The 15,031-nt window shown below is 42.3% G+C and overlaps 1 protein-coding gene across 1 annotated transcript in view; it reads left to right on the forward strand.

Annotated features, from left to right (window-relative positions):
• Positions 1-15,031, forward strand: part of cfap96 (cilia and flagella associated protein 96) — a 33,247-nt gene that overhangs the window by 5,122 nt on the left and 13,094 nt on the right. The window contains exons 3-4 of the mRNA XM_060843364.1: positions 2,772-2,909; positions 4,874-4,943. Coding sequence (XP_060699347.1) covers positions 2,772-2,909; positions 4,874-4,943 — 208 coding nt within the window. The remainder of the gene's footprint in view (positions 1-2,771; positions 2,910-4,873; positions 4,944-15,031) is intronic.

Raw genomic sequence — 15,031 nt, forward strand, 5'->3', positions numbered from 1 at the left:
TCTGCTTACTGGGATTACAGCCGGTTTCCCAGGAGCCTCAGTTAGTGATGGAGGCCCTTACAGAAGGTGAGTAAGGCCAGCATTTCAGGACCAGAAGTGTAATTGGTCAATATGGATGCAAGATTGCTCGCTGAGCTGGAAGGTTCATTTCAGATGTTTCATCATCTTTCTAGGTAACATCATCAATGAGTCTCTGGTGAAGCATTGGTGTTATGCCCCATTTTCTATTTGTGTTTAGTATTCAAAAAAGACTAGGTACCTAATGAACACAGTCCGCTGATTTCTCAGAAACAAACCCAAACAAATGGACAAAATGTGCCTAGAAACCCTAACCACTCCTCTACATCAAAGACATCTCGGAAATGACTGCCAGACTACTCACACCTCTTGGCATCATGGTAGTCCACAAGCCCACTACACACTAAAACAGTAGTGCATGAACTTGAAGGTCCCTATACAGACAGCAAGCAAAACAAATGTCATTTACAAAATACCTTGCAAGAACTGTAACAAACACTACATTGGACAAACAGGCATAAAACTAGCCACCAGGATACATGAACATCAACTAGCCACAAAAAGACATGACGCAGTCTCACTAGTATTCTTAAATATAGATGAAGAAGGACACCACTTTGAGTGAGACAACACACCCATCCTGGGATATGCCAAACAGAGATACGCACAGGAATTCCTAGAAGCATGGCATTCCAACTGGAACTCTATCAACAAGCGCATTGATTTTGACCCCATCTACTGCCCTCAGAAAAAAACAGGAAATGATGTCACCAGCCCAAGGAAATCTAAACACATAAATAGAAAGTGGAACATAAAACCAGCAATTCACCAGAGGCTCACTGATGATGTTACCTGGTGACGAAATGTCTGAAAACAAACTTTCCAGCTCAGCAAACAAACTTACATCCAGGACCTCAACCTGAGCTACAAATCTTCTCAAAACTCGCTGACTGGTCAATGTGCAAGATCAGGCTGGAGTCTCTTACATGGACTCTGCCTAATGTAGTCAGCCTGTCATTCCCGGAACCAATTTAGCAAACGTTCTCTATACCGCCTCCAAGACAAATACATGCTTTTTTGAATTATAACGTCTAATGCTATACAGAGTACTCCAGCTGTGACCTCACTAAAGACCTAATTAGTTACAGTTCTACTTTCTTCATTCTTGCACTGCTGTCCCCTTGCAGTAAAGGTCAGTACGCCATTTGATTTTCTAATTACTTGCTCGATCTGCATCCTAACATACTGTTTTGTCATACGAGTCTCTGGAAAATATTTTTCTTCTCTATTCTAATGTCTGTAATGAATAAGCCCACTGCTGCCCACTATATTCCATCTGCCTCCAGTTGTGCAGTAATTTGTAATTTGTCACTGTCTCTGTAACCTCTTTATGTCCTCCCTCTGGCTTTGTATTATCAGCAAACGTGTGCTCATTACATTCTGACTTAGTATAAGGTCGTACATATAGATTTTAAACCTGAAGCCCGAGCACTGCCCATTACTGTGTTCCACTAGTTACAGCTTCCAGGTTGAAAATGGCCCATTTATCCCTAATTTATTGTAGTTCAGTAGACAGTACCATGCCTGTAAGCAGAAGCTACAAGTTCAGATCCTACTTCATGAATAGTTGGACATGGAAGGAGATTTCATGATGCATTGTAAAGAGATTGATAATTATCCTGCTAATCCTTCCAATACTTCTCCACTATTCCTCTTAGTGAAGATACATAACAAACTTTCCTATTATCTGGCTTCCATCCTTCTGTACGCTCATATCTTCACCTAACTATTACCCTCATTCCATGACCCCTGATCTCTTGTATGGAATCTTATTGAATACATTTTTGGAAATCCAAGCATTTTTTATATATGATTACATCTTCAGAAAACACAAGAAATGTATCAAGCACCATTTCCTTTTATAAAGACCATGTTGAGTTTATCTAGCAAGAAGTCACACCACACCACACAGTGGTTGGGGCGGCACGGTGGCACAGTGGTTAGCACTGCTGCCTCACAGCACCAGAAACCTGGGTTCAATTCCTGCCTCAGGCGACTGACTGTGTGGAGTTTGCATGTTCTCCCCGTGTCTGCGTGGGTTTCCTCCGGGTGCTCCGGTTTCCTCCCACAGTCCAAAGATGTGCAGGTCAGGTGAATTGGCCATGCTGAATTGCCCATAGTGTTAGGTAAGGGGTAAATGTATGGGTGGGTTGCGCTTCGGCGGGTCGGTGTGGACTTGTTGGGCCGAAGGGCCTGTTTCCACACTGTAAGTAATCTAAAAAAACCAGGTTATAGTCCAACAGGTTTATTTGAAATCACAAGCTTTCGGAGGGTTTCTCCTTGAACCTGATGAGGGAGGCTACCTTCCAAAAGCTTGTGATTTCAAATAAACCTGTTGGACTACAACCTGGTGTGGTGTGACTTCTGACCTTGTCCATCCCAGTCCAACACTGGCACCTTCACATCTCAAGTTTATCCGATCACACTGTATATTTCTAAGTGCATTGTTTTGTGTAATAATAGATTCCAGCATTTTCCTTAGCACTGATACCATTTTAACAGGCTGAAGTTCCATTTTCTCTTCGTTCGTCTATTTTCACACTTCTGGTTAGTGCACACTCTTTCTATTCTTTCCCTTGTTTTATTATCAATGTTATGTTGGTTTCTGAAACTCTCCCAGTCCTCAGGATCATGAATACTTATGGCCATATTAAAACTTTTTTTAAATCTAGTATTGTCCTGTACTTTTATAGGTCTGGCTTGGGAAGTTACTATGGAACAATCGGTGGTTCATTCAAAGCCTTCAGTGGAATAGCGAAGGCAAAGCAACCATTTGTTGCGGAAAATAAAAACTTTTACACTAGCCCTGGGAAAAAAGGAACAGGCTATGGGTAAGTTAATGTGACACATGGATGCCTTTTATATAAAAAAAATCCAAAGTCAATTATTATGCAACAAATCAGAAATATTTAGCAAATGCTTTATTTACAAAATTGTCTTCCTTCTTGCCCATTTTGCATGTCTCCTCTTCACCAGGCACTGACTCGTGCTAGGATACAGTACCACAGGGGAGCTATTTGGTGTGAAAGGTGAAGGGGAGCAGCTGGGCTATCTTTTGCGATGTCAATTCACCTGCATTACACTGTAGATACCATTAAATGGTAATCAAGAATTGTAACCCTATTTTAACCATATTACCTTAATTCTCTTAGAGGGGCAAGGGTCAATGGTACAGCTGCTACAAGTACACTCCAACTGCTGCTACATTTTGAGAACGAGCTGCCTGCCATCATTAAGACAGCCTTTTCCTTTGCTGTAACATCATCCTATTTTACTCCTGCCTCATGTCCTACATCTCCCTTCAAACTGCTGCTGAAAGCCTGCACCATTATTTTGTTGCTGCTAAACCCCACTATAAAATGTACTCACCTGCCATTTCTCACATTCTATCCTCTCTAAGCTGGAGGTCATCCAAAACTGTGCTGCCCCGTGATTGGCTCCCAGTCAACATCATCTTGATATAACAAATCTCATCCTTTGTTTTTATAGAAACTAAGAACAGAAGTAGGCCATTCAATATGATCATGATTGATCCTCTATCTCATGCTAAATTCCTGCTTTCTCCCCATGCCCCTTGATGCTTTTAATATCTAAAAATATCTTGAATATATTCAATGCTTTGGCCATAACAGCCTTCTGTGGTTGAGAATTCTACAGGCTGAAATGCATCGGTTTTCTTGCCTCTGTAACCTCCTCCATCCACACAGTCATCTGTGTTATCTGTGCCTCCTCTACTTCTGAATTTTGATAGCTGTACCTCTGGTGTCCATGACTTTCATTGTCTACGCCCCCAAGCTCTCAAATGACCTCCTTACAACATTTTACCTCCTAAAACCACTTAGCTCCTTTAAGGCACACTTTGAAATGTACCTCTTTGACCAAACATTTTGGTCATGTGACCTAATACCTCCTTATGTTCCTTATTGTCATATTTTGTTTCAAATGGTCCAGTGAAGGGTTGATTCAGTGTTAAAGGCACTATATAAGCTATATTTGTTGTTAAGAAATGTACAGACATGCACTTTGTACGGTAAGTAATACAATGAAGAGAGCATAAAACAAAATGCTCCCCATTAACTTTATGACACTACTACCAATCTGAACTGAAGTTCAAAAGTCAGCAATGTGTGAGCAACAGCTTCCATCTGTAATTCTTCCTGAATTGGTCAGAGGACGAGACCATGGGCAAGCTCAAAGCTGGCGGGTCTATTGGAGGCTACCAAATCAGAAGTAGTAGCTGACTGCTCATGCTGGTTAAACGAGATGGACGGTGTCCTGAGATGGTGGTGGCCATCTGTCCAACCTTATGAAATCTGAAATAGAAAATAAAACCAACAATCTGGTCACAGGCAGGCTCCACAGGGAGGCCTGTGACTGCATTGGAACCCAGGCAGGCAGGGGAAACCCCAAAGGCTCAAAGCCGAGCTGCCCCATTCGGGGAGCTGTGCGCTCTCCACCTCCTCTGGGAACCTGGAGATGAACTGGAAAATCATAGTTGGCCTTCAGAAATAGAGCTTAATAGGCCTTAACTAGTTGAATCGGCTATTCTTCACTTGCAGATTGATGGGACTGCTGTGCCCCGATCTCAACAGGAAAATGACATGGCAGTGGTGATGGGAAGAAGCTGAGGAAGTGGCCATTGGTGTGAAATTCCATGCCTTCTTGCCTCTGTGCCCACCTCAATCGTACCCAAAATGTTCAGCCCATGGAAGCAGTTTTTAGATGCTTATGGAATAACTGAACAGAAGATATAGTTACAGCCTGATACAGTTAATGTCTCAAAATATTTTTACAGGTATTATAACGTCACCATAGGTCCACCGTATGAACACTCTGCAGATGCTTATATAGTAAAAGATACAAAGGTAGGGCAAAGTGCAACAGTGATGGAATTATTTTTTCATTGAGCTGCTGATAAAGGTTACCTTTCAAAGAAGCGTGTTGACTTAAAAAATTCACATTGAAGCAATAGGTTAATTCCTGTACAAAAATTGAAAACTGCAGATGCAGTAAATCAAAAACAAAAACAGGAATAACTGGAAAAGCTCAGTGGGTCTGGCAGCATCTGTGGAGAGAAATCAGAGTCAATGTTTCGGCTTGAGTGACCCTACTCGAAACGTTAACTCTATTTCTTGCATGTTATTTTACTAGAGTATACGAATTAAGAGTATTATATACAAAAGCAATTCATTTAGTGACTAACTCCATCAAATCTATTTTACCGAAATTACTTAAAATTGAAACAGCCAAGGACATTTGAAGACCATTCAGCCCATCAAAGTTTGACATTGAAGTGCCCTAGCCTTCAGAACTGCCAAATGGTGTCACTGAACAGTGTTGCCTTTCCATCAGGAGCCAGCCTCCTCTCTAAGGCCAGCACATCCTTTCCTTAAGTACAGGGCGCAAAACTGCTCACAGTATTCCAAATGTGGTCTGACCACAGCCTTACACAGCCTCATCAGTACATCCCTGTTCTTGCATTCTCGCCCTCTCAAGATGAATATGAACATTGTATTTGCCTTCCCAAGTGCCAACTAAACCTGCACATTAACCTTAAGAGAATCCTGAACATGACTCCTTTGTGCTTCAGATTTCTGAAGCCTTTTCCCATTTAGAAAATAGTCAGGAATGTAGCAAAAAACCTGGGATGTAGAGGAAAGAGTCACTGTAATAGGAACAAGAGACGAAAGTAAGAGTCCAATCTGCATATCAATTGTGGGGAACCCAATGGGTTCATCAGATATGTTGGGGAGGGAGAGTGAGTGGGTGGAGCAATAGCTCACACATCCAGCAGATACTGACTGTTCTGCTGAACCTGACTATCTATGGTAATGGCCACCCAGTCTATGGTGGCCATCTGCTCGCATGGTGAAAACGTTAGACAGACACTGAATGACTCCTCCACTGTTCTCTCCAAACTCCAAATGATTTTCTGCACCTCTGTCTGATGTTCCAATGTTTAGCTCTTGCTTACTTCTGCTTTTCCGTCAGCTCCTTAATGGCCTGACCCAGAAACGTACCATCTATATTGGGCTCAGCAGGGGCCTGTACTCCAGCAGATCTCCGAGAGTCAGAGACCTCAGCTGTTCCCTCCACCTCTAGTTAAAGTGGCTGGGCAGATTGGGACCCCTGGCAGTTGAGAAAGAGGCAATGGCACAATAATGGGAATAGTACAACATGGATGCGTGCAATGAAATGACAGTCACTGCAGTTGGAGAATGTTATGGAGATGCCTGACAGTCATAGAGATGTACAGCACGGAAACTGACCCTTCGATCCAATTGTCCATGTCGACCAGATATCCCAACCCAATCTAGTCTCACCTGCCAGCACCCGGCCCATATTCCTCCAAACCCTTCCTATTCATATACCCATCCAGATGCCTTTTAAATGTTGCAAATTGTACCAGCCTCCACCACTTCCTCTGGCTGCTCGCTCATTTCATACATGTACCACCCTCTGCGTGAAAATGTTAACCCCTCTCACCGTAAACCTATGCCCTCTAGTTCTGGATTCCCCCAGCCCAGGGAAAAGACTTTGTCTATTTATCATATCCATGCCCCTTATGAATATATCAACCTCTATAAGGTCACCCCTCAGCCTCTGACACTCCAGGGAAAACAGCCCTAGTGTATTCAACCTCTCCCTATAGCTCAAATCCTCCAACCCTGGCAACATCCTTGTAAATCTTTTCTGAACCCTTTCAAGCTTCACAACATCTTTCCGATAGGAAGGAGACCAGAACTGCACGCAATATTCCAAACAGTGGCCTAACCAATGACCTTCCAACTCCTGTACTCCATATAGATGAAAGCATACCAAACGCCGCCTTCACTATCCTATCCTATCTACCTGCGACTCCACTTTCAAGGAGCTATGAACCTGCATTCCAAGATCTTTGTTCAGCAACACTCCCCAAGACCTTACCATCAAGTGTAGGAGTCCTGCTAAGATTTGCTTTCCCAAAATGCAGCACCTCACATTTATCTAAATTAAACTCCATCTGCCACTTCTCAGCCCATTGGCTCATCTGATCAAGATCTTGTTGTAATCTCAGGTAACCGTCTTCGCTTTCCACGCAGTCAGTCTTGCATGTGACATTCTTGTGCAGTGACAATGCCTAACCCGCATTGAAGGGGCATGAAGCATTGAGCAGCCCATGGCACCCAACCTGACTGTGCGCAAGATTCATTCTCATGTGTAATTACATCCAATCACACCTCTTGGTGCTGTGCACACTGACCACTGGAGCAACCTATATCCTAACTGCCTTGTCCCTCAGGGTGGACACCTATTCTCATCCAATGGTTTGCAGACTGTTGTCAACAGCAAACCTGAGTGAGACATTGCCAGACAGCATTTTTGGCCAGCTTAGTGACATATTGAGTGGTGGGTGGGGTTGATGAGCAAAGGTTGTTTGATGTTCCTGAGTTAGAGAACTGAAGTGCTCTCAGGTGTCTTTCAAATATGGCACTGACAATTTGAAGCCCAGGTGGACCCGGAAGTGGGGGGTGAACATTCTTCCACTGAAATGTAGTGTTGCACTCATGCACATATATGTCGTAAGCTGAAAAGAACATAATCACTCAAAAAAACCTGCCCAGACCAGATCGCAGGTCCTTCCCACTTTTCAGACCATGTTCATACAGCCTCGGAAATGAACATTCCACCCCTACATGTAGGAGCAGATTCAGAGCATTTGACTCATTGAGTCTGCTCTGCCATCCAGTGAGGTCATGGCTATCTGATACTCGCCAATTTCACTTTCCTGACTTATGCCCATAACCCTTAATTCTCTTGCTTATTAAAAATCTGTCTAGCTCAGCATTGAGTTTATTTAATAACCTAACCTTTACGGTCCCTAGTGGCAAAACATTCCATAGATTCTCTGCCCTTTGAGACATGAAATTGAGATGGGAAATTACATCACCAACCCAAAGAAACCCAAACATATAAATAGAAAGCAGGAATTTTCAGCATTGTTTCACCTGAGCTCCACTGAAGATGCTACCTGGTAGGTAATGAAACATCTGGACATGAACCTTGCAGCTCAGCGAGCAAATGTACGTCCATTCTTCCTCATATTTGTCTCAAATGAGCAATCCCTCATACTATGATTACACTCTCTGGTGTGAGACTTTGACACAAGGGGAAGCAAACTCTCCGCACTGATCTTTTCAAACCCCCTAAGGATCTTGTCATTCTTTTATGGATGGTCTCTAATGTTGTGCCTTTATTTAAGAAAGACTGCAAGGAAAAGCCAGTGAATTATAGACCAGTGAGTCTGAAGTCAGTGATGGGTATATTATAGGAGGGGATTCTGAGAGGCAAGATTTACATGTATTTGGAAGGCGAGGACTGATTATGGATAGGCAGCATGGTTTTGTGCAAGGGAAATCATGTCTCATAAACTTGATTGACTTTTTTGAGATAGATAAATGAGAACAAAGCAGTAGATATTGTCAATGTGAACCTTAGCAAGGCCTTCAACAAAGTTCCACATGTTAGACTAGATAGTAAAGTTAGATCACATGGGATCTAGGGAGTGCTAACCAATTGAATACAAAATTGGCTTGACAGTAGAAGACGGAAGGTGGTGGTAGAGGTTTGTTATTCTGACTGGAGGCCTGTGACTAGTGGTGTTCTGCAGAGAACAGTGCTGGGTCCACCAATGTCTGTATTTATATGAACGATCTGGATGAAAATATAGGAAGCACGCTTATTAGGTTTGTGGATGACAACAAAATTGGAAGCGTAGTGGACAATAAAGAAGGTTACCTAAGAGTACAACGGATCTTGATCAGTTGGATCAATGTGCCAAGGAGTGGCAGATGGAGTTTAATTTAGACAAATGCAAGGTGTTGCGTTTTGGTAAGACAAACCAGGGTTACATAGTTACTGCTACGACCCTGGGAACATTGTCAAACAGAGAGACCTAGCGGTTCAGATATATAGTTTCTTGAAAGTGGCGTCACAAGTACACAGTGTGTCGAAGAAGGTGTTTGGCACTCTTGCCTTCACTGGTCACAGCTTTGAGTATAGGAGTATGGGATGTCATGTTGTGATTGTACAGGACATTGGTAAGGCTACATTTGGAATACTGCATACAACTCTGGTCACAGTGCTACAGGAAGGATCTTATTAATTGGAAAAGGTGCAGAAAAGATTTATAACGATGTTCCAGAACTGGAGGGCTTGAGTTATAAGGAGAGGCTGGGCAGCTTGGGATTTTTTTCATTGGTGCATAGGAGGTTACAGAATGACCTTGTAGAGGTTTATACAATTATATGAGAGGCATTATGGAGAAAGAGGTGAATAACAAAGATCTTTTCCCTAAGTTAGGGAATTCAAAACTGGAAGGCATAGGTTTAAAGAGGGAAAAGATTTTAAAAGAGACCTGGAGGGCAACTTTTTCACACAGATGTATATGTGTAATGAACTGCCAGAGAAAGTGGTAGAGGCAGATATAGTTACAACATTTAAGATACATTTGGACTGGAAATGGACTGGTTTAGAGGGATATGGGCCAACCCAAACAAATTGGACTAGTTTTTAGTTTGGGAAACATGGTCCGTGTGGACAAGTTGGACTAAAGAGTCTGTTTTCATGCTCTATGACTCCATGAATCTACACACCAGTAAGTACGAACCCAACCTACTCAGTTATTCCTCATAAGAAAATCCCTCCAAATTCATAATCACCTAGTGCCTTTCTGTGGACTGCCTCTAATGCCAGTATATCTTCCCTTGGATAAGGGACCAAACTACCTACAGTATATCAGTTGTTGGCTGACTAGTGCCTTGTATAGTTTTAGCAAGAGCTCTCTATTTATAATACCATTCCCTTTGAAATAAAGACCTGTAGTCTATTTGCCTTCGCTATTACTTGTGCATTTGTTTTTGTGATTCATACATGAGGACTTCCAGATCCCTCTGTGCTGCAGCTTTCTGCACTGTCTTCTTATTTAAGTGTAATTCAACTCCTCTATTCTTCTTGCCAAAGTGCACAACCCCACATTTTCCGATATTATATTCCATCTGCCAACTCTTTTGCTCATTTATTTAACCTGTCTGTATCCCTCTGTGAATTATTTGTGTAATCCTTGCTACTCATCTTCTCCCTTTTTGTGTCATCCACATACTTGGTGATAGCACATTCATTTCACTTATCCAATTCATTAATCTACATGATAATTAATTGTGAGGAGAAAGTGAGGCCTGCAGATACTGGAGGTTAGAGTCGAGAGTGTAGGGCTGGGAAAGCACAGCAGGTCATTCCTGATGAAGGGCTTATGCCCTAAACATTGATTTTCCTGCTCCTCGGATGCTGTCTGACCTACTGTGCTTTCCCAGCACCACACTCTCGATGATAATTAATTGTGGTCCATCATTTCTAAATGGTGTGCTATAGTTCCAATTTTCTTTTTTTCCCTCCTTTTTCAAATAAAGATGCTACATTGGCAGCTTTCCAATCATCTGGGACTTTTCCAGAATCGAACAGGTTCCAGAAGATTGTTATCCACTATCTCTGGAGTTACTTGCTTTAAACTCTAAAAATGCAACCCATCAGATTTAGGAGACTTATTGGCCTTAACCCCCATTAGTTTCCCTTTTTCTCGAGTGATTGTTATTCATTGGTTTTCTACCCACTTTAGTGCTTTGATGATTTAATATTTTTGGAATGCTGCCAGTGTTCTTTACAATGAAGACTGATGTAAAATAATTTAGAAACAAAAATAGAGGTTGCTGGAAAAGCTCAGAAAGTCTGGCAGTGTCTGTTGAGAGAAATCAGAGTTAATGTTTTGGGTCTGGTTCTGAGGAAGAGTCATTGGACCCAAAACGTTAACTCTGATTTCTCTCCACAGATGCTGCCAGACCTGCTGAGCTTTTCCAGTAACCTCTATTTTTGTTTTCGATTTACAGCTTCTGCAGGTCTTTTGGTGTTGATGTAAAACAATTGTTCAACCCGTCTGCCATTTGCTGGTTCCTCATTACTATTTCGACACCCTGTTTTCTAAAGGGCCTATCTTCATTTTGTCCTCTCCCTTTGTATATATTTAGAAAAAAACTCTTGCTGTTTGTACTTGAATTTTATATAAAAAAGGTCTTACTGTCTATTTCTGAAATATTTGATACTTTATCTTCATAGTTTATTTTCTTCCTCATTATTTTCTTTTGTCGCATTTCCCAACCCTCTGATTTATCATTAATCTTTGTCATATTCTATGTTTTTTCTTTAAATTTGATACTATCCTTCACTTTTTTGGTTAAACACGGTTGGTTTATCCCTTTCCCTTCTTCCTCACTGGGATATAGCTTTGCTCTGAGTCACAATCTATAAATACCTGAGTAAAGCATAATTTGACAGTGCAGCAGTTATTGGTGTTACTGCAAGACAAAACTCCTTTAACAGGTTATATAAAAGATGCACAAAGAAACAGTTTGGTGCATAATTTGGTATACAATATAGTATTTAATCATTGGCTTTGCACAGAGTGGTGTGAGATTTAGAAAACTTTACTTGGAAGCAGTTCCCATCTTGAGACTATGGCATGTGTTTTGTGATTAGTTTGAGATTGAATAGAGTATGGGTGCTGTTATGCTTTTGAAGGTAATCTTCCCTTCACAGGCTATACAAAGATAAAAATGAGACTTCATATTTTGAGGTTTGATTTCCAGCCTCAGGAAGCTGTGCACCTGCAGTAAACACGATCTCTATCAGGGATCCTTGCTGTAAGGGCTGCTTCGATTGAAGCTTCATCGAGTTTTTAACTTGTTAGTGCAATTTGGAAAATATGATTGTCACAATAGTGGTATTTATGATTTTTCTGTGTCTTTAGGGATGTCCCACAGTTAAAGTGATATATTTGAAAAGGTGACCTTCAGATATCTGACCCAAACTAACAAAAACAAGAAGTGCTAGAAAAGCAGTCAGTGATAATGAAACGACAGGGCTGCCAATTGCTGCAAAAACCCACCTGGCTCACTAATGTCATTTAGGGAGGGAAATCCTTTACTTACCTTACATAAACTGGCCTACGTGTGATTCCAGACCCACAGTAATGTGGTCAACTCTTAACTGCCCTCTTAAATAGTTCAGCAAGCCATAGACATCAAGCTCAATTCGGGATGGGCAACATGTGTTGGCTTTGCCAATAACTCCCATATCCACAAAGAAAAAAACAGGAAATAATCTGAAGCAGGTTTGGTGCTCTCGGTAGTAGAGGAACAGAGTTATGGCTCTTCAGAAAAGGCCATTGTAAGCCTTTCTTTTTGTGAGAGTCATAGAGATGAACAGCACAGAGACAGACCCTTCAGTCTAACTTGTCCATGCCGACCAGATATCCCAACCCAATCTAGTCCCATCTGCCAGCACCCGGCTCATATCCCTCCACACTCTTCCTTTTCATATACCCATCCAGATGCCTTTTAAATATTGCAAATTGTACTAGCCTCCACCACTTCCTCTGGCAGCTCATTCCATACACGTACCACCCTCTGCGTGAAAATGTTGTCCCCTCTCACACTAAATCTATGCCCACTAGTTCTGGACTCCCCGACCCCAGGGAAAAGACTTTGTCTATATATCCAATGCATGCCCCTCATAATTTTATAAACCTCTATAAGGTCACCACTCAGTCTCCGACACTCCGGGGAAAGCAACCCTGGTCTATTCAACCTCTCCTTATAGCTCAAATCCGATAGGAAGGAGACCAGAATTGCACGCAATATTCCAACAGTGGCCTAACCAATGTCCTGTACAGCTGCAACATGACCTCCCAATTCCTGTACTCAATACTCTGACCAATAAAGGAAAGCATACCAAGTGCTTTCTTCACTATCCTCTCTACCCATGACTCCACTTTCAAGGAGCTATGAACCTGCACTCCAAAGTCTCTTTGTTCAGCAACACTCCCTAGGACCTTACCATTAAGTGTATAAGTCCTGCTAAGATTTGCTTTCCCAAAATGCAACACCTCGCATTTATCTAAATTAAACTCCATCTGCCACTTTTCAGCCCATTGGTCCAGGAACATATATAGGAACATTACTTGTTCCATTCCTATTCATGCCCCGTACCTCTTTATCCAGTACATCAATAACTATTAATTTGTCTCCTGCTGTCACCCAGATCTAGAAAACATCATCAAATTTGTTCCCAATCTCTATCCTTCACCATCACATGGTCTATCATCAACACTTCCCTTCCTTGACTCCTTTGATTCTACTTCTGAAGATAAGCATTTCACTGATTTTTATGATATACCCACTGACTCTCCTATGGGTGCATTGACTACACTTCTTCACACCCTAGAAGACTCAATTCCATTTTCCTAGTTTCTCCTGACTCTTCAACCTACTGCACTAACAAAAGCCATACTCAACTCAAAATGCCAACTCGTTTTTCTGTCTCCACAGTTGCTGCCAGAGTGCTGTGTATTTCCAGCATGTTCTTATTTTAGATTTCAAACATCTGCCAGTATTTTCATTAATAAAAATCAGATGAACCAATTTACTTAGTAATGTCATTATGGTGACTGATTTAGTGGCTACTCTGACAGTTCTCATGCTGGGTTTTGTGATGTGGTGGTAATGTTCCTGTCTCTGGGTCAGAAACTGTGTTCAAATCCCACCTGTTCCAGAGGTGTCTCATAACATTGCTGAACATGTTGTTTAAAAGAAGTATCTAAAATCCTTATGCTCTGTTTAATTGCAGCAGATTAAAGCTGCCTGAGTTCTTAATAATGACCTCTTTGAATCTTAACTGTGTTGGCCTGAACGTACGGCCCCGGATTGAATGAAATCCCTTCCTTCGTCAGTGAGGTTTGTACCTGGTGAACTCACTGCATTCATTAGCTTCTCCAGCCTCTAACACTGGCTTGATCTGGCAGAGGCTGTAGTCACAACAGGAGCCACTGTTCCCAGTGGTGCTGCTGGACCTGATGTGTTACAGACTCTCTGACTTGACAGCAGCTCCTGGAGACAGAGTGCAGGGGACTAATTGCCCTGGCACCAGAAATAGTATGGCTTGTCAGGCCAGCAGAACCAGGCTGACCCAGACTTTCCAACCAGGAGGCGAGATTTAGATTAGATTCCCTACAGTATGGAAACAGGCCCTTTGGCCCAACAAGTCTATACCAATCCTCTGAAAAGTAACCCATCCATATCCATTTCCCTCTAACTAATGCACCTAGCACTACAGGCACCTAACCTGCACATCTTTGAACTATAGGAGGAAACCAGAGCACCCAGAGGAAACCCACGCAGACATGGGGAGAATGTGCAAACTCCACGCAGACAGTCACCCGAGACTGGAATTGAACTCCGGTCCCTGGTGCTGTGAGGCTGTAGTGCTAACCACTGAGCCACTGTGTCACCCAACATGCTGCCCTGAGGGCACTTCCAGCACAATGAATCGTGGCTAATCTTTTTTTTTAGATTAGATTACTTACAGTGTGGAAACAGGCCCTTCGGCCCAACAAGTCCACACCCACCCGCCGAAGCGCAACCCACCCATACCCCTACATACACCCCTTACCTAACACTACGGGCAATTTTAGCATGGCCAATTCACCTGACCCGCACATCTTTGGGCTGTGGGAGGAAACCGGAGCACCCGGAGGAAACCCACGCAGACACGGGGAGAACGTGCAAACTCCACACAGTCAGTTGCCTGAGTCGGGAATTGAACCCGGGTCTCAGGCGCTGTGAGGCAGCAGTGCTAACCACTGTGCCACCGTGCCGCCCAGAAAAACTGATGAAGCATTTGAATAACCTGAGAAAAGCTCAGGGAAATGTTATTTAAGAGATTTTTAAAATTCTGACATCAAAAATAACATTTTTTATAGCAAAATGTTTATTAATACCAAAAATCCAATAATTGCCAACTGCGCATTGCCACCTCTTATCTCTCTAATTCTGCCATGCGTATACCAATAAAAAAAGCCAATTAA

This window comes from Hemiscyllium ocellatum, chromosome 2, assembly GCF_020745735.1.
Source record: "Hemiscyllium ocellatum isolate sHemOce1 chromosome 2, sHemOce1.pat.X.cur, whole genome shotgun sequence".
Taxonomy (NCBI): Eukaryota; Metazoa; Chordata; class Chondrichthyes; order Orectolobiformes; family Hemiscylliidae; genus Hemiscyllium; species Hemiscyllium ocellatum.